This window comes from Mastomys coucha, unplaced genomic scaffold, assembly GCF_008632895.1.
Source record: "Mastomys coucha isolate ucsf_1 unplaced genomic scaffold, UCSF_Mcou_1 pScaffold4, whole genome shotgun sequence".
NCBI lineage: Eukaryota > Metazoa > Chordata > Mammalia > Rodentia > Muridae > Mastomys > Mastomys coucha.
This window is the reverse complement of record NW_022196910.1, coordinates 1,883,820-1,909,481: the sequence shown is the minus strand read 5'-3', so window position 1 is coordinate 1,909,481 and position 25,662 is coordinate 1,883,820. Positions and strand designations below refer to the sequence as shown.

Below are 25,662 nucleotides of genomic sequence, written 5' to 3'. Positions count from 1 at the left end.
TGCCTCCCGGCAGAGCTCGCGATAACTGCGCAGACGCTGCCGACGCTTCCTTTTCTGAGCAATCGCCAAGATGGTGAGTATGCGTGTACGGCGCTCTGTGCTCCGGAGTATCCCTCGCCATCCTCCCGGGGCCCTGTCGCAGGACCCTAGAGTCGCAGCTCGGGGATGGAGCGGTGTGCTCCGGCCCACGGAGACTGCGGATGGCGGGTGCGGAAGGGTCTGGAGGGCTGCGGGCGGCCGGCCGCGGGCAGTGTGTCACCTCGCCGGGCGCCGTAGCCGGAAAGAGTGCAGCTCGCGTAGCCCGGCCCTGGGCTCCCGGGAAAGGATGGCGAGCCCCTGCTAACCCCGACTCGCGCTCACGCAGGCTGAAGTGGAGCAGAAGAAGAAGCGGACCTTCCGCAAGTTCACCTACCGTGGCGTCGACCTCGACCAGCTGCTCGACATGTCCTAGTAAGAGGCCCCATCACTTTAATCCCGCCGGGTCGCTGTGCGTTTGCACGTTTTCCTTCTCTGTGGGTGGTGCTGGAGATGGAGGCAGAACCTTTGCACAGGCTCTCCCCGAACTCCTGACCCTCTGCCTCCGCCTCCCGTGTGTTTGGGTCACCATCACGGTGCTCGGCATCAAACTCAGGGCGTCCTGGCCTCCCGGGCAAGCGCTCTTATCGACTCGGTCCCTGCTGCAGGTTTAGGGTGTTCAAGAGAGTCTCGTGATCTTCCTTGCCTCGGTCTCTAGGGTGGCTGGGCTGACAGGCCTCCCTGTGGTCTTGGGGGGAGATGAACCAGGGATTGGTAATTTGTCAAAAAGCAAAGGTGTGACCTCGGTTTACACCATTGCCCAAGGAAGCTGGTGGCTTCCTTTTGGAGGGTTGTGCCCTGAAGTTTGACCACAGTGAGGACGTGTGATCTTGGCTGGGCTGTCTTTCAGTGAGCCTCAGCTCCTGGCATGCTCCTTGCTGGGTAGCGGTGCTGGTGCAGCCTGCTGTCCCTGGGGTGGCCCACATCCCAGGGTCTCCATACCCTGGGGGTCGTCAGAGCATAAGCCACCCCTTTCTCCCACAGTGAGCAGCTGATGCAGTTGTACAGCGCCCGTCAGAGGCGGCGCCTGAACCGCGGCCTAAGGCGGAAGCAGCACTCGCTGCTCAAGCGCCTGAGAAAGGCCAAGAAGGAGGCTCCACCCATGGAGAAGCCCGAGGTGGTGAAGACGCACCTGAGGGACATGATCATTCTCCCTGAGATGGTCGGCAGCATGGTGGGTGTGTACAACGGCAAGACCTTTAACCAGGTGGAGATCAAAGTGAGTGTGGTCCAGGAGGAGTGTGGCTGGGTGGGTGGCTGTTCTCTGCTCCATGGCTGCTCACACCGTTCTGCTTGCTCTCGACCTACAGCCAGAGATGATCGGCCACTACCTGGGGGAGTTCTCCATCACCTACAAGCCCGTGAAGCATGGCCGGCCCGGTATCGGTGCTACCCACTCCTCCCGATTCATCCCCCTCAAGTAGCCGAGGCCAATAAAGACTTGGTTTTTTGGTCCCTGGATTCTGTTTTTTTTCTTCTTGGGGGTTGGGTTGGTCCCTGTGTTTGGAACCTGGAGCCCTCTGGGTGGCTGTCACAGTCCACCAGAATGAAGGTGAACGGTTACAAGTAAGGGGGCTCCCAACAACGCCCACGTCATCTCTGCTGCTGTCTCCTCTCAGCTCTCAAGCTGCCCAACATCACATCACAGTAGAGTGCAGCCAGAGTTGAACATGAGCAAGGTCACAGGGCTGCTGCCTGGGATTGGGTTTGAGGAGGTGGAGGCTGCAGGAATTGCTTGTGTGGAAGGGACTGCAGTGACCTGCTGCAGCCTGCTCGGGGATATTTTCAGTGCTATTGCAGAACTTACCCTGGAGCTTTCTTGACCTGGGACAGCAAGCAGTGTGATAGGCTCTGCCTCCTACTTGTGGAATTCTGACATAATTGACATCTGCAGTGGAGAGAACCCCTGGCCTGTGTTTCCAAGACAGGCTTTCTCTGTGTGCATCAGGCTGGCCTCAGGCCCTGGTTCTGGGACTAATGACATGTTCCACTGTCGTGACATGCTTTCCTTACTGTATAGTCTAACATAGCCTGGAACTCGTCCACCTGCCTCTGGTGTGCTGTGATGACAGCCAGGCATTTCCTGGAGAACCTCTGGGGACAGCTGGGGTTGCTGGCTGTCATCCTGGCAGGGAAGCCCGTCTCCAGCCTAACCAACCACCCAGGGCTCCTGGTTGAAGACTTAACTGTGGGTGTGTGCATACACAAGTTAGTGGCTTTGCCCACGAAGGCCATAAGTGGGTATGTGATCACCTGGGACGGTGGGTCACCATGTAGGTGCTGGGTCCTCAAGGAGCTGGTACAGCACACAGCCTCTAAGTCACCATGTAGGGACTGGGTCCTCAGCAGAGCACACACTTGTTAGCTGCTGAGTACTGTCTGCCTGTCTTTGGGGTCACTGTCATCAGTCTCACCCACAGCACCAGGCAGGTAACACTGAGATGGGAAAAATCAAATTAGGACCAATAGTTCCAGGGGCTCCTAGGAGGTGTCGGGGAGGGGCCGTCAATGCCTGGCTCCTCTTGGCTACTCTAGGTTCAATTCCTGGCAGGGGCGGGCTAGATGTGCAATATCCCCTCAGTCAGTCACTGGGGGTCGCCTACTACACTTATGTGGTACAAAGCTCAGTGGTAACCAATCACCAATCGGCCTAGATCACATCCCTGGCACCTGGAACAAAGAGACCTGCCTCAATCTCAAGTGGACCACCACACCCCACTTTTAATCTTTTTTTTTTTTTTTGAGACTCTAGACCAGGCTGGCCTTGAACTCAGAGAACCACTTGCATCTACCTTCTAAGTGTGGGATTAAAGATATGTGCGTCACCCCACATGGCCAACTTTTAACTTTTTGCTCATTGCTGAGTAGCCAAAGACCAGGGTTCTAGACCTGTTTGACAGGGTTGAGCACACAGTATTTCAATAATGTTCACACGACAGAGTCCACATCCAGCGGGCCCCCCTCCATGCCTTGTGCCCGGCTCTAAGGCTGGAACCCAGAACATTTTTCTTGAGTGAATTTCGTGTATCTGGTCACCCAGGTTACTATCCACACACGGACCCATAGTGTCATAGCCACAGGGTGGCGCATCTAGCTCCCACAAACTCGGTTCTCCATGGTTCCCCTCCTCTTCAATGGACCGGTTCCAACCCTTAGGGTGATCCAGGCCCATTAGAGATATGCTTTGTCGCTCTACCCAAAAGGATCCTGTCTTATAATTTCATCTCAAGAGTCTTGGGTCACCCCTCATTAGTGGGGTGACACCCCCTCCCGCCCCTGTCTATGCGCAGGCGCAATACTCCCGCCCCCTTCCATCCCTGCGGTGGAGGGCGGGGCGCGCGCTGTTCGGGCAGCCGCAGCTTCATGGGGCTCCTGGGACTCCTAAGCCTGCTGCACTCAGCCTTCTTTGGGAACCAGGTAGGATGCAGGGAATCCTGGTCGGAGTTGAGGGTGTGGGGAGAGCCAGGTGAGGTCCTGACTGTGGGAATGGCGGCCCCTAGGACAGTAGAGGACACTCGTGCTAGAGCTAGCCAACTTGATGGGTCGGGGGTCTTTCATAGTTGCTCTGGAGACAGTTGCCAAGGAAACCTCCTGAGCATGTGCATGGGGCTGGGTTTCCCTCCCTTGTACTGCAGTGACCCCCCCCCCCCCGACCCGCGCAGGCGCAGGCTTTCCTTGCGGGAGAATCCCTCCGCAGGAGACCCTCTCTCTCCTCTTCCTCCTCTCTTCTGTGGAGACCCTCAGGTCTCCGAAGAACAGAGGGCTGCAGGCTGCAGCTGGTGCACACCGAGCTCAGGCTCCAGCCAGGGCAGGATGCAGGCCTCGACCACGCCCTGCACTTGCTAGGCCTCAGTTTCCCTAAGACACTACTGGGCTAGAGCCTCCCTGCTCAGTGTCCACTGACTATGACATTCCAAAGGTTCTGTTCTGAGTCTCGTGCAGTATTGCAGTTCCGACATGTAAGGGGAAACTGAGGCTGGGGCACAGCTAAGCAGTCAAGGTCACATGACTGAGCCAAAGAAAAGCTTGTGTGCTGGAGGTTTCGGAAGGAGCTGGCTGTGTCATCAGCCCGCTCCCCTCTGGGGAAACTGAGGGCCATTACTCTGGTCCAGCGGCAGTTAACTCCTCCCCATTAGGGCTGTGACCTGTTACCCAGCTCACAACCATGCCCAAATGATGACCATCATGTGGCTATACAACTGCCTCTGTGCCCAACCCGCACCCAGTGGAACCCACTTAGGAGAGGGTGGCTGGTGGGACGCCAAGATGACACCTGCAGTCATCAGAGAGGCCCAGTGACCTCTACAGTGTCACGGGTGGAGGTCCCAGGGTGCATGGCCCATTGGGAAGCCTGGAGTGCCCTGGAACTGGGAGACAAGGGCTTCGGTCTGCAGGTACAGGGTCTCCTGTGTCGCTTGAAGGTCAGGTCTCAGGTACTTGGTGGCTGGGGTTGTCTGTGCCTGGTCAGCAAGGAGGAGTACAGGAGTGAGGAATGTTCTAAAGGTTTGGGACTGAGGGCATCTTGCCTATGGGTCCCCATAGCCTTCCAAGGAGAGAAGGCAGGAGAAAAGCCCATCCTCCTCAAAGGCCTGCATGGAGCTGTGGTGTGAATTGAAGCTGAGTGTTTCCTAGCCTAGGCCTCCGTGTGTCTGTATGGGAGTGGCCAGTCTTCCCTTCCTCCCACCAGCCCTTGCCTGAGAGGACCCAGGCAGCTGAGGTGTCTGTCCAGGAGGAAACAGAGTAGACTAAGGACTCCCACCCACACAGAGGCCAGAGGCCAGAGATAGGTATGCCTAAAGGACGTAGAGGCAGAGCTAAAGTCAAAAGGCTCTGTGTGTCCCCCTGCACCCCCCTACACACACACACCCAGCTCCAGGCCTGCTCAATTTAGCGCTGCTATGAGGACCTTCCTAGCTTTCCCAGGCTCGATGGCTTGCCCTGGCTAAATATCATTACATATCCTCCTCTAATGCTATGCCAGACACTCACCATGCCTGTATCACACCCTTATTTATTCCTCCACACCAGGCACCTTGCCCTCCCAGCCCCCAAGCTGACTGCTAGTGGGCCATGCCAACTCTCGCTTCCCCCTAGCACAGGCTGATCCTAAACTCCATGCAATCCTCCTGCCTCAGCCTCAGTGCTGGGATGACAGACATGGAGAACAGCTCCAGCAAGAGCCCTTCTGCCACCTCCTTCCTGGGGCAGCAGGGACAGCTCTGTCCAAGTCTGGCTGCTGCTGTTACTGCAACTGCGGGTCTAAGCTGCGCCTTGGCTGGAAGCCTTTCAGTGCCCTGGGGTTTACTGCCTAGAGACACTGTGGGGTAAGGAGGTCCCTTGGCCAGCCTGGAACGCCGTCATATCCACGGAGGAGCAGGAACTCCATGATTTTTCTGGGTCCCCCAGATGGAAAAATACCACAATAGGCCACATAACCACCTCTCCCAGCACCAATAACCTTTATGTCCTGTGAGTGCGGCTGGAAGCCGTAGGAATGCTCAGAAAGTGTAATCCTGGGCTCACTCGCCCCCACCCCCCTCTCTGTGTGTGTGTGTGCTCAAGAATGTGCATGCAGGCAGTCACTACAGGTGTGGGATCCCCTGGAACTGGAGTTCCAGGCAGCCGTGAGCCACTAGATCTGGCTGTTGGAATCTGAACTTGTGTCCAGTGGAGAGGACTGTGCACTGTTAACCACTGAGCCATCTTTTCAGTCCCAGGCGCTGCAACTTCAAGGACCCTTTGGACATCGTAGAACTGAATCTGGAGAGAGACTGAGGGGGAGATAGGAACAGGGACAGAGAGACAGAGAGGAACTGTCACATGAAATGGCACGCCCTGGTACTTGGAGAAAGATGGGGAGAGGTTGCCAGTCTCTCCCCAGAGTGCCTGCCCATCTCCCAGCCTTCCACGTCCCAGATTATTTGGGACCTCGGGGCACTCTTGGCTTTGCTTGTCCCCAGATCCTCCTGTCTTGACACTTCCACACCCGGCAGGTGGATTGAGTGGTCCCCTCCCCCAAGACTTTGGTGTAATATTTATCAGTTTGATGTTTTGCTTGGGATCTTAGTCTTTGGGGTGTCCCCTTCCCCCCTTGGTAAGGGGTTTGCCAATTCCACTGCCCCCACCCCCATCAGCCCCTGAGTCCCAGACAAGGCCCGATGCCCCACGGTCAGCACGGGTCCCTGCCCCGGGTTGCTATTGGCTGTCGCCATAGCACCAGCTCATCTTCCCGCGCCGCCATTGGCCCAGGCTCCTGCATCCTGCATCCTCCCCTTCTCGCTTGCAGTGGTCTCGCCCAGCGCCGGAGCGGCAGCGCCGCCTGGCCAAGCCGGGATCCGGCTTTGTCCCTCTGGAACAACCCCCTCTGCCTGTGCTGCTGAGACCCCCGGAGACCTAGACACCCCAGGTCTGGCTTGTAGGCCTAGCCAAGAGGAGGGAGAAGGCCCTGGGCTTTACAGCTACCCCAGACGCAAGTAAGCCGTGCGTCTTCCCTTGGGCGGAGAGCAGGGGCGCGACCTGCCGCGCCCTGTCAGTACGGACTCAAAGGCAGAATAGGAGCTGAGGGGAAACTGAGTCCGGATGAGGCAGGCAGGCATCCGAGGCGCTGCGGCTGGTCATACACACACACACACACACACACACACACACACACACACACACACACACACACACACACACACACACACACACACACACACACACACACACACGCACGTTTACCACACCAGATCCTTGGGAGATGATGCATAAGGAATGGAGGAGAGAAGGATGCTGTGCGCCTCTGGGGAATTGCTGTGTGCTCTGGTCTGCCTCTTTCCCTCTCTGTAGAGGGAATGGGACGACAGGAAGTCAGAGATGAGCCTCTCTGGGTGGCGTACCTCCCTCCTCTGAATGGCGCTCAGTAGATCCACGTTCCGTTATTGCTGTGTCCCTGTCATCTGCTGAGGTGGCTTCTTGATCTTCGCTTGGGGCTGGGGGCGGGGGTGGCGCTTTCTGTAGGAAGATGTTGGTTGTGGGGCTAGCGGAGTCAAAGGTGGCCTGGTGTGAACCTGAGGACAAGTGAATGTATCTCTGTCCCCAGCGAATCCGAGTGTGCCTGTGGGGGTCAGGGTTTATCCCGAGGGCATTGGGAGCCATAGCCCCAGGATGGAATCCTCATGGCTTCCTCTGGAGGGGAGTGTGACTTCAGTGTATAGCAGGCAAGAAGAGGCTGGAGGAGTGGCCTGGTGAGAGGGGTGAGTGCGGTGCAGATGCGAATGCACCCAGCTTAGAGGGCTGGCAGCCCTGTGGAGTCCGAACAACAGGCTACATTGAGGAAGGGCATCAAGTATGGACTGAGAATGCCTGGCCAGGTCAGCATGTGGGGGTGGATGTCTGTACCTGGCAAACCTCATCTGTTTCTCCTGGCTGGGCATGGCATGGGTAACTTCAGCTCCAACCAGGGGTTAGATTAGATATGAACCTTGATCCTAGCTGGGAGACCCCGAATTTGGTTTGGATAGGATTAACATCCTACCCAGACAGGTATGAGCAGGTCTCCCTTGGGACCTCCCATCAGCCCTTGGACGGGCCAAGGGTGGATTTTCCCCACCCTTCAGGTGGATACAGAAAGGCATGGAGAGAGGACCAGTCTGTTTTTGTTTGTTTTAATTTTTGGTCTTTTGAGACAGAGCCATATGTAGCCCAGGCTAGCCATGAACCCAATATGTAGCCTAAACTAGCCTTGAATTCTTGATCTTCCTACCTCCACCTCCTGAGGGCTGGAATGACGGGTGAGTGCCACTATGCCTGGCTAACTGCCTGGACTTCTGAGCATCTCAGGGTCTGGCTTCTGATTACATCTGTCTTCCTTCCTCCCCTCTCTGCTTTCCCACCTCTCAGCCCTAGACCTCAGTTTCTCTCTCTCTTTTTTTTGGGGGGGGGGCAGCTGTTGTAGGAAGAGAGCAGAAGGCATGGCTAGGCCCTCGGAGGGGATGAAATGGTGAGGGCTGAGACCCTGGCTATTCATTGGTTCCCTCCACCCATGTCCTGGGTGGGTGACATCAGGGTGGGCAGGGACTTTTCAGAGAAAACCGAGCATTAGATTAGTGTGTTCAGGGGGGAAGGGGCAGGTGTCACCTAAGCAGGGTGGGGGTGTGGTTGGTTTGGGATGAAGCCTCAAGGCTGGCAGGGAGACGAAGCTTCCAAGGAGGAGGGAGCAGCAGATAGGACGAGACGCTATTGGTGGACCTCAGACAAAGGCAGAGGGAGGGGGCTCCCATAGATGGAAGGGAACAAAGACGGAAGGGGGATCAGTCCTGGGGGTTTCAGGATAGCTGAGGAGGGAGAGCCAAGCTGAGGGAGAAGGTACTGGCCGGCTGGACAGAGGGGAGGAGGCCAGACATAAGAAAGAAAAGACAAGCAGAAGCACAAAGAACGGGACTGTGACGGAGCTGGGGGGGGGGTGCATGGTATTGGGTTGGAGGCTGCTGAGCCATGAACAGAGCTACTGGGGACCCTAGCATGAATGGAGAGATGTGGGGCCACAGGGGGTCCCGGTCCAGGACAATTGCTGTGAGTCTGGGTCTCCACCAGCCTCCCTGCCTCCTGCCCATAGCTCTCTTAGCCAGGGCTCCTCAATCTTCACGGTGTTCTGGGCCAGCTAGTGACCCCTCCTTCCCACTGTGTCTGCCAGCCTGGCATTCTGTGCTTTGGTGTCCTGTCCTGTCTGTCTGTCTGCAGTCAGCTTCTCCTGTGGGCCCTGCTGACTTAGACTGCCAGGGTAACAGATGTCTGTGTGTCCCTCTGGCTGTCAGTACAGGTGTCTTGGAGTCTTTCTGTCTGTCCACCCATCAGTTAGTCTTGTACACATCATACAGCCATTGGTGACCTCCCAGCTTCAGTTCCTCCTGATTCTATGTCGGTCTCAAATGCTGGCTCCCAGGTGCCTACTTCACACTAGACAGCCATGCCTGCCTTGAGGGTACACCCAGGATGGGTGGGAGAGCTGGGCTCCTGTCCAGGACTTTCTAAGGGGGCTCCAGTGACCAGCACCCACCCTTGTGACCCCTTGCCGCAGGCACTGCAGGAGTTGAAAATGACCAGCGCCATGGGTTCCTATGAGCAGCTGGTGCGCCAGGTGGAGGCCCTGAAGGCCGAGAACACTCACTTAAGGCAGGAGCTGAGGGATAACTCTAGCCATCTCTCCAAACTAGAGACAGAGACTTCTGGAATGAAGGTGAGAGCCTGCATGGAGGGCATGGGTCAGAAAGTGCTGATGTCTTGGGAGGGGTTCTCAAAGCATGTGGACTGCCAGGGTGACAGATGTTTGTGTGTCCAGGCAGCCCCGATGCTCACAAGCCTATTATTCCCTACCATGCCCGCAGGAGGTCCTGAAACACCTTCAGGGCAAGCTGGAGCAGGAGGCAAGAGTGCTCGTGTCCTCTGGGCAGACAGAAGTGTTAGAGCAACTGAAAGGTGAGTGACTTCTAGAACGGGCCCATGGCCAGCAGGAACATAGTAAGAGCAGGCCGCTGACCTTCACCCGTGCCTCCCCACCTCCAGCTCTTCAGACTGACATCAGTAGCCTCTACAACCTGAAGTTCCATGCTCCCGCCCTGGGCCCAGAGCCTGCCGCCCGGACTCCAGAGGGAAGCCCAGTGCACGGCTCTGGACCATCCAAGGACAGCTTCGGAGAGCTGAGCAGGGCCACCATCCGCCTGCTGGAAGAACTAGACCAGGAGAGGTGAGAGGGCGTGGGAAAGGACCCGCCCCAGGAGCCTCTGCCCTCGGATTGGGCCCCGTCCCCAATCAGCCACACCCACCTCCAGGCTCCTTCACTCATCTCCACTCTGTCCCTGCCTGGGTGACCCCAACTGGTGGACAGAGGATATGAGGACATTTCTGGCAAGGGGAAAGGCTCCTGGGAGAAAAGCCTACACCCCCCACCCCCGGGTCCGAGACATACAGGCGTCTCTAGGGACAGAGCCGCATCCAAAGTCAGGGCTCAGAAACAGGCTTAATGCCAGAGATCCTCAAGGAGGCCTTTGTTGATGGAAGGACAGAAGCCCAAACATTCTGGGCCCAGGGCCAGTGGAGGGGGAAGCGCTGGAGGGGGCAACCCAGCTCAGCCCCTCTGGGTTGCACGAGGTCACTCGACAAACAGCTTAAGTCTGCTCTGCGGCGCGACTTCTCAGATTAGGGCTCTGTAAAATGGAAATAGTTTTGTTGATTGGTATTTTTTTTTTCTTTCTGGCTCCCCGACCACATTTATTTCTTTGGGGACACCATAGCACGTGTGTAGAAGTCAGAGAACAACAGGCAATCCTGGGGATCAAACTCAGCGTTTTTAGGTTGCCGACAAGTGCCTTTGCCCACGCCTCTAACTTAGTCTATTTCAACAAAAAATAAATCAAAGGAAAGGTCTTGGGCTGGGGAGATGGCTCAGCGGTTAAGAGCACTGACTGCTTTTCCGGAGGCCCTGAGTTCAATTCCCAGAAACCACATGAGATCTGATGCCCTCTTCTGGTGTGTCTCAAGACAACTACAGTGTACTTATATATAATAAATAAAAAAATATTTTTTAAAAAGAAGAAAGGAAGGAAGGAAGGAAGGAAGGAAGGAAGGAAGGAAGGAAGGAAGGGGTTTCAGCATATAAGCCAGGCTGGTCAGTCTCCTGACACCTGGTGTGTACACTCGAGATGAGCAGGTGCCACAGAGCTTCTCCGGCTTTCCTAGAATGCCTAGGATGCCCCATTCTTTCCTTTTTATCTGGTTATTTGTTTATCTTTCTTTCTTTCTTTCTTTTTTCTTTTTTGTCTTTTTGGTTTCTTTGAGACATAGTTTCTCTGTTTAGCCCTGGCTATCCTGGAACTCACTCGGTAGACCAGGCTGGCCTCGAACTCAGAAATCTGTCTGTCTCTGCCTCCCAAGTGCTGGGATTAAAGGCGTGTGCCACCACTGCTGGGCTATTTGTTTATTTTTCGAGATAGGGTTTCTCTGAGTAGCTCTGCCAGTCCTATAGATCAAAATGGCCTCAAACTCAGAGATCGGCTTCAGCCTTCGGAGTGCTGGGGTGACTGGCACAAGTTCCTTTCTTTCCATTGTGTGGGTTCTGAAGATGGAGCTTGGGTCGTCAGACTTGGCTACAGGTTTCTTTACCTGATGAGCCATCTCTCAAAACCCTTGTTTGGGATGAGGTTACACTTTGTGGTCAAGGCTGGCCTGGAACTCGGCTATCCTCTGGCCTCAGCCTCCTAAGGGATTGTTTTTTGTTTTGTTTTTGTTTTTCTCTTTCTAATCAGCTTTTCTTCACCCACTCAGTTCCTTTCCTTTCCTTTCTTTTCTTTTCTTTTCTTTTCTTTTCTTTTTGTTTTTTAAGACAGGGTTTCTCTGTGTAGTCCTGGCTGTCCTGGAACTCACTCTGTAGACCAGGCTGGCCTCGAACTCAGAAATCCGACTGCCTCTGCCTCCCAAGTGCTGGGATTAAAGGCGTACGCCATCACCACCCAGCAAGGTTTTTTTTGTTTTGTTTTGTTTTGTTTTTGTCACTCAGTTCCTTTCAATGCCCACCTCAGAGCTTGGAGCAGGGGCAGGGGTGGGTGTTGCGGTTGTCCCTGAGAATCCCACCCATAAGGAGGTCCCGTGCATCCCATCCCCCAGGTGCTTCCTGCTGAGCGAGATAGAGAAAGAGGAGAAGGAGAAGCTGTGGTATTACTCTCAGCTCCAGGGCCTGTCCAAGCGCTTGGATGAGCTGCCACACGTGGATACGGTGAGCTCCCGGGCACACCTAAGGAAGGTGCAGGGGTGTAGCGGTGGTAAGGGGGCCGGGTCAGAACGCACCTCACCACAGCCCCTGCCCCCTCCCAGCAGTTTTCGATGCAGATGGATCTGATTCGGCAGCAGCTGGAGTTCGAGGCCCAGCACATCCGCTCGTTGATGGAGGAGCGCTTCGGTACCTCGGACGAGATGGTGCAGCGTGCGCAGGTGCGGGACCTGCAGACCCGGGCTTGGGGGAGTGGAGGGCGTGCTGGATGGGAGGAGTCCGCGGCAGGGCGGAGAATTAGGAGGTGTAGCCAGAGATGGGAGGGGTCAAGGCTGGAAGGAGGCGGGGTCAGTCAGGGGCCGAGTCCGCCTAAGGAACCAGCTTACTTCGATTCGGGTTCTCTGATCCCTAGATCCGGGCTTCGCGCCTGGAGCAGATTGACAAGGAGCTGTTGGAAGCCCAGGACCGGGTGCAGCAGACGGAGCCCCAGGTACCCAGACAAGCAGAGCTAGGGCCGAAGGGGGTGATGACAGATGCCTGTCAACTCAATGGTATTCCCCTACTCTGGGCCCAGGAAGGGGTCTGCAGCCTGTGCGCGCGCGGTGCGGCCTGAACCACCAGGCATATGCTCTTCCTGCAGGCTCTGTTGGCGGTGAAGCCTGTGGCAGTGGAGGAGGAGCAAGAGGCAGAAGTCCCCACGCACCCTGAGGATGGCACCCCTCAGCCTGGCAACAGCAAGGTAAAAAGGGAAAATCAGAAGATGGACTGCCAGTGGGCTGGGGGTCCCCAAGCAACCCCCTTTGCTAGAAAGCCGCTCTGGACTGAGGCTCCCTGTGAGGTGAGAGGTCTTTGTTTTTCTGAAACAAAGTCCCACTGTGTGTAGTAGACCTGGCTGGCCTGGAACTTGCCCTTCATGCCAGGCTGGTTTCAAACTCAAGAGATCCACCTGCCTCTGCCTCCTGAGTGCTGGGATTAAAGCGTCCTACATAGTATGGGCACCCTGCGGGGGCGGGTCATGCTTTGGTGTAGGTGTGGAGGTCAGAGATCAACTTGGCAAGTCTTTTCTCTCCTTCCATTATTTGGGCCCTGGGAATACAACTCAGGTCGTCAGATTTGGTAGCAAGTGCCTTTACCCACTGAGCCATCTTACCGGTCCCCAAGCCACCTTCTGAAGGAGAGTTGCCAACTGCAGGTGGTGGAGCACAGTTCCCATTGTGAGCCTGCAGTCGTCCCGTGTTCCCCTGCAGGTGGAGGTGGTGTTCTGGCTTCTATCTATGTTGGCAACGCGCGACCAGGAAGATACTGCGCGCACGCTGCTGGCCATGTCCAGCTCGCCAGAGAGCTGCGTAGCCATGCGCCGCTCGGGCTGCCTGCCACTGCTGCTCCAGATCCTTCATGGCACTGAGGCTGGGTCTGTCGGGCGTGCAGGGACTCCCGGGGCGCCTGGTGCCAAAGATGCACGCATGCGAGCCAACGCCGCACTGCACAACATCGTTTTCTCCCAGCCGGATCAGGGCCTGGCACGCAAGGAGATGCGTGTGCTGCACGTACTGGAGCAGATCCGAGCCTACTGCGAGACCTGCTGGGACTGGCTTCAGGCGCGGGACAGCGGGACAGAAAGTGGTACAGGAGACAGTGAGTATGCCGCCTCCACAGGGCCTGGATAGGTTTGGGACAGGGAACCAACAAAGCCTTGCACCTTCTTACTGTTTCTAGCTGGACCCAAGGGTCCAGTGTGGCAAAGGAATAAACAAGAATCACTTTACCCCTGACCACTCCGTCAAAACCTCACTGGAAGATTCTATGAGGGACCTTACCCCTGACCACGCCCCCAGCCCCTCACTAAGGAATTCTAGGCAGAGCTCCACCCCTGACTACACCCTCTGCTCCTCACTCGGGGATTCTAGGCAGGGCTTTAGCCCGACCACGCCTCCAGCTCTTCACTGGGGAATTCTAGGCAGGGGCTGTATTATTGATGCAGGCCACCAGTCCTTTTGTTTTGTTTTGTTTTTCAAGACAGGGTTTCTCTGTGTAGCCCTGGCTGTCCTGGAACTCACTCTGTAGACCAGGCTGGCCTCGAACTCAGAAATCTGCCTGCCTCTGCCTCCCAAGTGCTGGGATTAAAGGCATGCGCCACCACTGCCCAGCCAGTCCTCCTTTTTTTGGTCTCACTAATTTATCCAGGCTGGCCTTGAACCTGCCTTATACCCTAGGCCCTATAAGATCACAGGCCACCAGCACAGTGAGGGTTTCTTTGGCCTGTCCCTGCTAGAGTTATGTAAGCAGCCGCAGCTCCTCTGCCGTGAGACGTTTGTATAGGAGGCCTTTAATCAGTGTCTGACATGGCACAGATTTTGAAGCAGTAGGGATCGCATGGAGAGAGGCAAGGGAGAACGTGGGTATCACTCCAGGAGCGGGTCTCTAACCTCACGCCTGCCCACAGCTCCTGTCCCCATCGAGCCGCAGATCTGCCAAGCTACCTGCGCAGTGATGAAGCTGTCATTTGACGAAGAATACCGTCGGGCTATGAATGAGCTAGGTGAGTGTCCCATCTGGGGTCTTCTCCTGGGCCGTGGCCACAGCTGTTGGCTGACCTCTCTTGATGTCGTGACACAGAGGATGGGGCCGTGTGTATGGGGAGCTTATAAAAGAACTGGGAAGGTAGGTGTGTACGGGATGGGGAGACTTGCCCTTCTGGCCGGCCTCAGCCCTTCCATGACACCCAGCTTCCCTTCCCACACTTACAGGGGGGCTGCAGGCTGTGGCAGAGCTACTGCAGGTGGATTATGAGATGCACAAGATGACCCGGGACCCACTCAACCTTGCCTTGCGCCGCTATGCTGGCATGACCCTCACCAACCTCACCTTTGGAGACGTTGCCAACAAGGTTTCCGGGGTGGGAGGAAGATGGGCAAGGGTCAGGTACCATCTTGAGGTGTGCCCCACATAACCTTAGACTGGATATGGTCCTGAGAGATGGGGACAGTCATTCCAGTGTACAGATGGGTAGAGCAGGCAGATGATATGGTCCAGAGAGGGTAGGAGCTGGGGAGGGTTTCTGCTGGGGTGACATCTACTCTAGCTCCCTGACCCCCAAGGTCTGGAGAATCGTGATCTCTGGAATGGCAGAGTCCAGATGTGTCCATCTGTCTGAGGCTCACTTCCTTAGCTGGCCAGTTGGGAGGCGGGAGAGGAAGGGCCGGGGAGTCCCCTGTTCTTACTGCTGTGACCACAGCTGTCCAATGTCAATTCCAACAGGCCACTCTGTGTGCCCGCCGAGGCTGCATGGAAGCTATTGTGGCCCAGCTTGCCTCTGAGAGCGAGGAGCTGCATCAGGTATGCAGGGAGGGGTAGAGACGGGCTTGGCCTGCTTCTCCTGGGTTGGGCCAATTACCACAGGTGATCATTTCTAAGGGCAATACCCCAAGTTTTGTTATGGGCCATCTTCCAGGGTCACAGTGGGTGGGAGGAAATGACACCTTTGGAACCTAGCCTCTGGGTCCACTGAAGGTGCCGTGCCCCTCCCACCTTGGCCAGGTTGTTTCCAGTATTCTGCGTAACCTGTCATGGAGGGCAGACATCAACAGTAAGAAGGTGCTGAGGGAGGTCGGCAGCATGACCGCCTTGATGGAATGTGTGCTGCGGGCCTCCAAGGTGAGCATGGACAGCCTGGGACTGGGGAGGTCAGAGGGCACCACCAGAGGCTCAGAGTGGGGAGAGACACCGGGTCAGGTGATGAGCACCCTGTCTCTGGGGAAACCACAGCTCTGAAACCTCCAACCCTATACACCACACCACACCAAGGATAAAAGTACTGACGTTCATAGAATCCTCACTGCTAAGCCACGCCCCTCACTGCTGAGCCACGCCCTCAGCCCCTCACTGGGCAATTCTACACAGGGGCTCTAACTTAGAGCTACTTTAGCAGCCTTTTTTGCATATTATTTATATTGCAGATATTGCAGGCTGCCCTGGAATTTGTAGTCCTCCTGCCTCAGGCTCCTGAGTGTGCAATGACAGGCCTTCACTATCAGGCTGGGCTGCTGCTGATTCTGTGGAAAATCTTTTGGCCATAGTGGTGGGCCCATTAGTGGCTACACCCCTCATGCTGACCACACTTTCCTCCCACCCCAGGAGTCCACCCTAAAGAGTGTGCTCAGCGCTCTGTGGAACCTGTCGGCACATAGCACAGAGAACAAGGCGGCCATCTGCCAAGTGGATGGCGCACTGGGTTTCCTGGTGAGCACCCTCACATACCGTTGCCAAGGGAACTCCCTGGCGGTCATCGAGAGTGGCGGTGGGATCCTGCGCAACGTGTCAAGCCTCATTGCCACACGGGAGGACTACAGGTCAGCTCCCATCACGATCTGCCCAAGTCACAGAGGTGGGGACAGGGAGATGGTGGGGCACAACGGCTGCTCTTGCAGAGGACCTGGGTTTGGTTGCCAGCACCACATGGTGACACACAACTACCCTTAACCTCAGTTCCAAGGGATCCTGTGCCCTCTTCTTACATCCGTGGGCACCATGTGGCACACAGACAAACATCCAGACAAAACGACTGGACACATAGAATAACATAAACCACATTGTTAGATAATATTCACAAGGCAGTCGTGGCAGGGGACGCTCCTCAGCCCAGCACCTGGGAAGCAAAGAGAGGATGCCCTCCAACTCTAAGGACAGCCTGGCTTCTAGCAAGTTCCAGGCCAGTCAGGACTGTCAAATGAGATCTTTTCTCAGAAAAAAAAAAAAAAAAAAGGAAAGAAAAGGGGTGGGGGTTAGGTATGAGGTGCTTCTTAGCTGTACATATGTACTACTTTTAGTCAGAACCTGGGTTTACTTCCCAACACTCAGGGTGGGCTGTAACTTCAGTTCTGGGGGCTCTGCCACCCCTTTCTGCCATTGGTAGGCACTTCACACATGATGCACAGACAGACACACACCCATACACATGAAATAAAATGATAAGAATTTTAAAATTGGACTGGAGAGATGGCTCAGTGGTTAAGAGCACTGACTGCTCTTCCAGAGGTCCTGAGTTCAATCTCCAGCAACCACATGGTGGCTCACAGCCATCTGTAATGGAGTCTGATGCCCTCTTCTGGTGTGTCTGAGATAGTATACTTAGAAACATAAAATAAATAAGTAAATCTTTTTTAAAAAGAATTTTAAAAGCTGGGCAGTAGTGGCACATGCCTTTAAACCTAGCACTTGGGAGGCAGAGGCAGGTAGATTTCTGAGTTTGAGACCAGCCTGGTCTACAGAGTAAGTTCCAGGACAGCCAGGGCTACACAGAGAAACCCTGTCTCGAAAAAACCAAACCAAAACAAACAAAAAAAGAATTTTAAAATAAGTCTTAAAAACAAACGAACAGCCAGGCAGTAATGGCACACAGCACACACCTTTAATCCCAGCACTTGGGAGACAGAGGCAGGCGGATTTCTGAGTTCGAGGCCAGCCTGGTCTACAGAGCAAGTTCCAGGACAGCGAGGGCTATACAGAGAAACCCTGTCTCAAAACAAAAAACAAGCCGGGCTGTGGTGGTGCATGCCTTTAATCCCAGCACTTGGGAGGCTGAGACAGGCGGATTTTTGAGTTCGAGGCCAGCCTGGTCTACAGAGTAAGTTCCAGGACAGCCAGGGCTACACAGAGAAACCCTGTCTCGAGAAACCAAAAAAAACACAAAAAAACTAAATAGATAACCCAGATATGGGGGCATAGGACACACACCTATAAGCCTGGCACAGAAAGGCCACCTTTAGCTAGCTATGGAGTTTAAAGTTAGCCTCGGCTTCCTGAGATCCTTCCTGAAAACAAACCAAAAACCAAAAAACTGCAGGGAGTCGTGCAGTGCGGCTAGGAGAGTTTATGCTATAGCTATTTCATTTTTTCTCAAGTTCAAACCCAAAGGATGGACAGGTTTATCTGCCCTATCTAGTGGTTTTAGTCTGGTGTGGTGGGCGGGGCAAGGAGGGGCGTGGCTAAACCTGCCAGCATGCTGGGGTAGCTTAGCTAGTTAGGGGCAAGGTGGAGGTGGGCGTGGTTGAGCACAGGCCTGACAGGTAGGGGTATAGACGAGGCGAAGACGGGCAAACCAAGGGGCATAATTGTGATTGGCTGAGCCGGGTCACCACACGCAGGGTTACTTGCGTTGATTTACTTGGTTGACTAAGAGTTCAGCAAGGGAGAGGTGGGAATATGGGTGGCAAGGGGTAGGCATGACTGAGCAAAAGGCTACAGTAGTGGGTGAGCCAGGCAAGCATGGCTGGCCTGGGGCCGCTGTGCTGGGGACCTTGGGGGAGGAGCTCTCGTGTAGTGGGTATGACGTGAATGGCAGTGTGGTGTGGATGGTTGGGTGGGCATCTCAGGGCTGGGGTAAAGCTCACCTTCTTTTACTCTGGATTCCCCCAGGCAGGTGCTCCGTGACCACAACTGCCTGCAGACACTGCTGCAGCACCTCACGTCCCACAGCTTGACTATTGTGAGCAATGCCTGCGGCACCCTCTGGAACCTGTCTGCCCGCAGCCCCCGCGACCAGGAACTGTTGTGGGACCTGGGGGCTGTGGGCATGCTACGCAACCTCGTCCACTCCAAACACAAGATGATTGCCATGGGTAGTGCCGCCGCTCTACGGAACCTGCTAGCTCACCGACCTGCCAAGTATCAGGCCGCAGCCATGGCCGTCTCCCCAGGCACCTGCGTACCCAGTCTGTACGTCCGCAAGCAGAGGGCTCTGGAAGCTGAGTTGGACACTCGGCACCTGGTGCATGCACTCGGTCACCTGGAGAAGCAGGGTCTTCCCGAGGCAGAGACCACTTCAAAAAAGCCCCTGCCACCCCTCCGTCACCTGGACGGGCTGGTGCAGGACTACGCTTCTGATTCCGGCTGCTTTGACGATGACGACGCACCATCCCTTGCTGCTGCGGCCACCACAGCTGAGCCCGCCAGCCCAGCAGTGATGTCTATGTTCCTTGGCGGTCCCTTCCTTCAGGGCCAGGCACTGGCCCGCACCCCACCTGCCCGCCAGGGTGGCCTAGAAGCTGAGAAGGAAGCTAGTGGGGAGGCAGCTGTGGCGGCTAAGGCCAAGGCCAAGCTGGCGTTGGCCGTGGCTCGGATCGACCGATTGGTGGAGGACATCTCTGCCCTGCACACTTCATCAGACGACAGCTTCAGTCTCAGCTCGGGGGACCCTGGGCAGGAGGCGCCAAGGGAGGGCCGTGCACAGTCCTGCTCTCCGTGCCGGGGCACCGAGGGTGGGCGGCGTGAGGCTGGCAGCCGAGCGCACCCGCTGCTGAGGCTCAAGGCGGCCCACACCAGCCTCTCGAATGACAGCCTGAACAGCGGTAGCACCAGTGATGGCTACTGTACCCGGGAACACATGACGCCTTGCCCGCTGGCTGCGTTGGCGGAGCACCGTGATGACCCTGTGCGCGGACAGACTCGGCCCAGCCGGTTGGACCTTCCCAGCCGGGCTGAACTTCCTGCCCGGGACACAGCAGCCACCGATGCCCGAGTGCGCACAATCAAGTTATCCCCAACCTATCAGCATGTTCCACTGCTCGATGGCGCGGCTGGGGCAGGTGTCAGACCCCTGGTTGGGCCGGGAACCTCCCCGGGGGCCCGGAAACAGGCATGGATACCGGCGGATAGCCTGAGCAAAGTCCCTGAGAAACTGGTGGCCTCTCCACTGCCCGTGGCTAGCAAGGTGCTGCAGAAGCTGGTGGCACAGGATGGACCAATGTCCCTCTCCAGGTGCAGTTCTCTGTCCTCTCTGTCTTCCACGGGCCATGCCGTCCCCAGCCAGGTGGAGAACCTTGACAGCGATTCATCCCTGGAGGGGCTGGAGGAGGCTGGTCCTGGTGAGGCCGAGCTAGGCAGGGCGTGGCGAGCATCCGGGTCCACCTCTCTTCCGGTGTCCATCCCGGCCCAGCAGCGGGGGCGCAGTCGAGGTCTTGGGGTGGAGGATGCAACACCATCCAGTTCATCTGAGAACTGCGTTCAGGAGACGCCCTTGGTCCTGAGCCGCTGTAGTTCTGTAAGCTCCCTGGGCAGCTTCGAGAGCCGCTCCATTGCCAGCTCCATCCCCAGTGACCCGTGCAGTGGGCTGGGCAGTGGTACAGTGAGTCCCAGCGAGCTGCCAGACAGCCCCGGGCAGACGATGCCACCCAGCCGCAGCAAGACGCCCCCGGCACCTCCTGGGCAGCCTGAAACCAGTCAGTTCAGCCTGCAGTGGGAAAGCTACGTGAAGCGCTTCCTGGACATTGCAGACTGTCGGGAAAGATGCCAGCCGCCTTCGGAGCTGGATGCCGGCAGTGTACGCTTCACAGTGGAGAAGCCAGACGAGAATTTCTCTTGTGCCTCCAGCCTCAGTGCACTGGCCCTGCATGAGCTGTATGTCCAGCAGGATGTGGAGCTGCGTCTGAGGCCACCAGCCTGTCCAGAACGTTCGGTGGGTGGTGGGGGCCACCGTCGGAGGGACGAGGCTGCCAGCCGCCTGGATGGCCCAGCACCAGCTGGTTCTAGGGCTCGGTCAGTGGCTGATAAAGAGTTGGAGGCTTTGCGTGAATGTCTGGGGGCAGCCATGCCCGCCCGGCTCCGTAAGGTGGCCTCAGCCTTGGTGCCTGGCCGCCGGGCACTGCCGGTCCCCGTGTACATGTTAGTGCCCGCCCCTGCTCGGGGTGATGACTCGGGCACAGATTCTGCAGAAGGCACACCCGTCAACTTTTCCAGTGCAGCCTCGCTCAGTGACGAGACCTTACAGGGACCCTCCAGGGACAAGCCAGCTGGGCCTGGGGACAGGCAGAAACCTACAGGCCGAGCTGCCCCTGCCAGGCAGACCCGTGGGCACCGGCCCAAGGCAATAGGCACTAGTAAGAGTACAGAGCATGCCCGGGGGCCCAATAGGAACCGGGCAGGATTGGAACTACCCCTCAGCCGGCCTCAGAGTGCTCGGTCCAACAGGGGTGGCTCGTGCCAGACCCGGACCCTCGGAGACGGTGCCCTGCAGTCACTATGCCTCACAACACCGACAGAGGAAGCTGTGTACTGCTTCTATGACTCTGATGAGGAGCCACCAGCCACCACAGCACCACCACCTCGACGAGCATCAGCCATCCCACGGGCTCTTAAGCGTGAGAAACCCGCAGGCAGGAAGGAGACCCCATCCAGGGCAGCACAGCCTGCCACACTCCCTGTGAGGGCCCAGCCCAGACTGATCGTGGACGAGACCCCGCCCTGCTATTCCCTGACTTCCTCAGCTAGTTCCCTCAGTGAGCCTGAGGCTTCTGAACAGCCAGCCAGCCATGCTCGAGGTCCCAAGCAGGGCAGTAAACAGGATAGCTCTCCTAGTCCAAGGGGAGAAGAGGAACTTCTGCAGAGATGTATCAGCCTGGCCATGCCCAGGCGCCGGACCCAGGTACCTGGCTCTCGGCGTCGCAAGCCCAGAGCGGTGAGGTCAGACATGAGGCCTAGTGAGATACCACAGAAATGCCAGGAAGAGGTGCCTGGCTCCGATCCAGCCTCTGACCTAGACAGCGTGGAGTGGCAGGCTATCCAAGAGGGCGCAAACTCCATTGTCACGTGGCTGCACCAGGCAGCGGCCAAAGCCAGCCTGGAAGCTTCTTCCGAGTCCGACTCCCTCTTGTCTTTGGTGTCTGGGGTGTCAGCAGGCTCCACTCTCCAGCCCTCCAAGCTCAGGAAAGGGCGAAAGCCTGTGGCAGAGGCTGGGGGTACCTGGCGTCCTGAGAAACGGGGCACAACTTCCACTAAGATCAGTGGGAGTCCCCGGTTTCCTAGTGGCCCTGAGAAGGCAAAGGGTACCCAGAAAATGATGGCAGGGGAATCAGCCATGCTCCGGGGACGGACAGTGATCTACTCAGCCAGCCCAGCCTCTCGCGCTCAGTCCAAAGGTGTTTCTGGACCTTGTACCACACCTAAGAAGATGGGGACATCTGGTACCACTCAAACAGAAACTGCCACCAAAGCCCCCAGCCCTGAGCAACAACGATCACGGAGCCTCCACCGACCAGGCAAGATCTCTGAGCTGGCAGCCTTACGCCACCCACCCAGGAGCGCCACTCCTCCAGCCCGCTTCGCCAAGACCCCATCCTCAAGCTCTTCACAGACCTCCCCAGCATCCCAGCCCCGGCCTAGGCGGTCCCCTCTGGCCACTCCAACAGGAGGGCCTCTGCCCGGCCCTGGGGGGTCCCCGGTGCCCAAGTCACCAGCGAGGGCCCTTCTGGCCAAGCAACACAAGACCCAGAAGTCACCTGTGCGGATCCCATTCATGCAAAGGCCAGCCAGGCGAGTGCCACCTCCACTGGCCAGGCCGTCCCCAGAGCCTGGCTCCAGGGGCCGAGCTGGGGCTGAGGGGACTCCTGGGGCGCGTGGCAGCCGCCTAGGCCTGGTGCGTGTAGCCTCAGCCCGCTCCAGTGGCAGTGAGTCCTCGGATCGCTCAGGCTTCAGAAGGCAGCTGACTTTCATCAAGGAATCCCCAGGCCTCCTCCGGCGCCGCAGATCGGAGCTGTCCTCTGCCGACTCCACAGCCTCCACCTCCCAGGCCGCTTCGCCCCGCCGTGGACGGCCTGCACTCCCTGCTGTCTTTCTCTGCTCCTCTCGTTGTGATGAGCTGCGGGTATCCCCACGGCAGCCCCTGGCAGCACAGAAGTCCCCGCAGGCCAAGCCAGGTCTCGCCCCACGTGCGCCCAGACGCACCAGCTCTGAGAGCCCCTCACGCCTGCCTGTGCGGGCGACCCCTGGGCGGCCTGAGACAGTCAAGCGGTATGCATCCCTGCCACATATTAGCGTGTCCCGCAGGCCTGATAGTGCTGCCTCTGTGCCCACCACCCAGGCCAATGCTACTCGCCGGGGAAGTGATGGCGAGGCCAGGTCGCTGCCCAGGGTGGCTGCGCCTGGTACGACCTGGCGTCGAATCAAAGATGAAGATGTCCCCCACATCCTGCGCAGTACGCTGCCTGCCACTGCCCTGCCTCTCAGGGGCTCATCACCGGAAGACAGCCCCGCTGGAACTCCACAGCGCAAGACCAGTGACGCAGTGGTGCAAACGGAGGACGTGGCCACCTCTAAGACCAACTCCAGCACGTCACCCAGCCTGGAGAGCAGGGATCCCCCACAGGCCCCGGCCAGTGGCCCTGTGGCTCCCCTGGGTAGCGATGTGGATGGACCAGTACTCACCAAGCCTCCTGCCTCAGCGCCCTTCACCCATGAGGGTCTGAGTGCTGTTGTGGGGGGCTTTCCCATTATCAGGCATGGCTCCCCCAGCAGGGCTGCACGGGTTCCCCCCTTTAACTATGTGCCCAGCCCTATGGCAACGGCCACAATGGCCAGTGACTCGGCAATGGAGAAAGCCCCTGTCTCCTCTCCAGCCAGCCTCCTGGAGTAGTGGGTATAGGCCTGAATCTGGAACTTTCTCTCCTCACCCTGTGGCCCAGGCTGGCTGCGCTGTAGGCCTGCTCTCTAGATGCTCCGAGTAGGCACACCTACGCCCTCAGAGCCGCTGTCCAGCTCGCACCTCTTCACCTTAGGGCCAGCCCGTGCTTCTATGCCTGGGACTCGAGGGGATCAGCTTACAGACTAGCTGCAGGGCATACACAGCCCCATTTTCTGAGGTGGGCCTGAGAAGGGGTGGACAGCCAGTCTCTGAGGGCCACTAGCTGTGGGCCCATGCGGGACCTGCCCTGAGCTGCACCCAGCGGGAGGGTGGACATGTCTTCTTAGGGAGATGACTGAGCTTGCCTGCCCCAGGTGGGGACAGGCTGGGGAGTGAGGCAGTGAGCCTCTGCTAGGCAGCTGGGGCTGCCTCAGCCCTGCACTGTGGAAGCCTGTAATTAGTGGTAGGGTAATTGGTTAATGATGACTCTGCCAGGGGTGTTTGCCTTCTTGAGGCAGCTGAGGAGCGCTTGGTGAGGGGCTGCAGACAAGCTGCTCACCCAGCATTCATCATGGCCGCTGAGAGATTGCCAAGGGCGAACAACCCTCTTGAGGCAAAAGCTGTGGATCAGCTGACACTGTGTCCCTTTACTGACAAGGGGGACTCTTATTCCACGGAAAAGCTGGCTAGGCTCTGGGGGGCCCAAGGAGTCAGCTGGCATCCCTGAAGGGAGGTAGGCGGGCCTGTCTGTGGGAACCGGGTCCCTCCCAGTCCTGCCTGTCTTTGATGCAGGTGTCAGGACCAGATCAGATCCTCGTGCCTCAGCCACAGCCTGGAATCAAAATGGGACTTGATGGCACGATGGGGAGCCTGGAGCTGCTACTGAGGGCGGGGATCCAGACGTAGCCAAGCCTTCAATAATCTGGGCGGTGGGTCTGTGTGTGTCCATTACAGGGGCCTGGGGCAGAGTGAGGACTCAACTCAGCCTTTCCACAGAGAGCCAACAACCTCTCTACTGTGGGGCCCCAGGCTGCTCTCTGTAAGGGACCCTACAGCTACGGCCACCTGCATGAGCTGCTCCCAGAGGAGGGACTGTCCCTAAGCTGGCCTGAGTCCCTCTTCTGAGAAGAGGGAAGTAGCTTTGAGACAGGGGCGGGGCGGGAGGCTGTGGGAGGAACTGTCGACACTGCTGCCCTTTCCCATGGGTCCCTTCTATGGCAGGGAGCTAAGAGCCAAGTTTGCTGCTTCCCAGGGGCAGGCTGATAACTAGGGGCCATCATCTGTGCACTACACCTATCCTGATACCTGTCCAGAGCTTTGAAAGCCCACAGTCCAAGCAATGCCTGCTGTTTCCTTGTCTGGGGCTCTGGCCCTAATTGCTGGGAACAGTGTCACAGCAGAAACTCCAGACACCAACTGCTCAATGCCGGGACCTTGCCTGCCAGCCAGAGCTGCTGGCCTGTGGCTGACTAGTAGGGAGGGACAAGGAAGGCCCTTTTCAGAACAGAGTAAAGTGGCTCTAGGGGACCCTCTCACACCTTAGACACATTCCAGGATGACCCTGAACTGGGGACGTAGACTGAGCCTGCGTACCACACGCTGTAGAAGCTCAGGTGGCACACATGCTGCTCCGTCCCTTGGTCTCCCCACGTGGGCCGTGGGGAGGACTCAGAGTGGAGCAGCAGACACAGCTGGGCTGTGGCACCAGCATGCAAGGGCCATCTTTCTCCCAGCCACCTTCTCCTGTCCTGTCAGCCTTGAGCCCAGCAGCCATGTTTGCCTTCTCCCCCCCACACAGTGGGGGACACCAGACACAGTGTAACATCCAGCCCAGGGTAGGTAAGAGTTGGCGAGTCCTTAGAGACAGAACAGGAGAGGTCAATAATCCGCCAGGCTGATGATGACTGCTAGCACCCTGAGCTGGACACCAGTGGTCTACTGGAGACTAACCACTGGGTGCTTGACTAGGGCATCATGCCCACCAGTTACCTCAGTGTGTGTGTCTGTCTGTCGCACTGTCCCTGGCCAATGTCACCCCCTTGCTCACACCTGGTCAGTGTGTCCTCTGCTGCCGTATCATCTCTGCCCTGTTCTGCAGTGTTACCCTTCTGTACATACTAACCCCCCGACCCCCATGCGGACCCCCGGGAGGACACCCAGCCTGGCTTCTGATTCTTGTTCATATCTTTAATAAAGCGAGCCACTCCATTGCTCTGCAGCTTCTTCTTTAACACAGGCTCTGGAGGGGGGAGGTTGTTCCAGGACCTTCTTTTGCAGCTGCTGTCCAACCCCAGAAGGCATTTCTGAGCTCCCTACTGACTAGACAATGTGTTAGGTCCTCACATGCTGGAGCCAAGGTTGACTGAGGGTCAGTTGAGCCGTACCTGGCCATCAGCTACTCCACTTGTGGTGGAGGTAGGGACCAGGAATCCAGGCTGTACTGGTCGGGGCA

At 57.2% G+C, this 25,662-nt stretch overlaps 2 protein-coding genes across 11 annotated transcripts; both read left to right on the top strand.

Annotated features, from left to right (window-relative positions):
- Positions 1–1,536, top strand: Rps15 (ribosomal protein S15). Its single transcript, XM_031349288.1, has 4 exons — positions 1–73; positions 365–450; positions 1,060–1,294; positions 1,386–1,536. Exons 1-4 carry the CDS (start codon positions 71–73, stop codon positions 1,497–1,499), a joined length of 438 nt encoding a protein of 145 aa, XP_031205148.1. The 5' UTR covers positions 1–70; the 3' UTR covers positions 1,500–1,536.
- A 1,832-nt stretch (positions 1,537–3,368) lies between these two features.
- Apc2 (APC regulator of WNT signaling pathway 2) lies at positions 3,369–25,422 on the top strand. Of its 10 annotated transcripts, none has more exons than XM_031349276.1 (15): positions 3,369–3,492; positions 9,134–9,292; positions 9,441–9,531; positions 9,619–9,799; positions 11,716–11,824; positions 11,926–12,039; positions 12,231–12,308; positions 12,459–12,557; positions 13,066–13,453; positions 14,262–14,357; positions 14,566–14,705; positions 15,077–15,154; positions 15,356–15,472; positions 15,953–16,167; positions 18,233–25,422. In XM_031349276.1, the coding sequence occupies exons 1-15, from the start codon at positions 3,439–3,441 to the stop codon at positions 23,220–23,222; spliced, it is 6,909 nt and encodes a 2,302-aa protein (XP_031205136.1). In that variant the 5' UTR covers positions 3,369–3,438; the 3' UTR covers positions 23,223–25,422. The 10 variants fall into 10 exon arrangements, with proteins under 10 accessions (XP_031205136.1, XP_031205135.1, XP_031205143.1 ...); XM_031349275.1 differs by having other exon boundaries at positions 11,923–12,039; XM_031349283.1 differs by lacking the exon at positions 3,369–3,492 and adding an exon at positions 6,167–6,481 and having other exon boundaries at positions 11,923–12,039.
- Positions 25,423–25,662: the final 240 nt, after the last annotated feature.

Coding starts and splice junctions, on each gene's coding strand:
- Apc2 (XM_031349278.1), top strand. CDS start 8,551: ATGAACAGAGCTACTGGGGACCCTAGCATGAATGGAGAGATGTGGGGC. Junction 11,825..11,922: donor AGCTGCCACACGTGGATACG/GTGAGCTCCCGG, acceptor GCCCCCTCCCAG/CAGTTTTCGATGCAGATGGA. Junction 12,309..12,458: donor TGCAGCAGACGGAGCCCCAG/GTACCCAGACAA, acceptor CTCTTCCTGCAG/GCTCTGTTGGCGGTGAAGCC.
- Rps15 (XM_031349288.1), top strand. Junction 451..1,059: donor CAGCTGCTCGACATGTCCTA/GTAAGAGGCCCC, acceptor TTTCTCCCACAG/TGAGCAGCTGATGCAGTTGT. Junction 1,295..1,385: donor TTAACCAGGTGGAGATCAAA/GTGAGTGTGGTC, acceptor CTCGACCTACAG/CCAGAGATGATCGGCCACTA.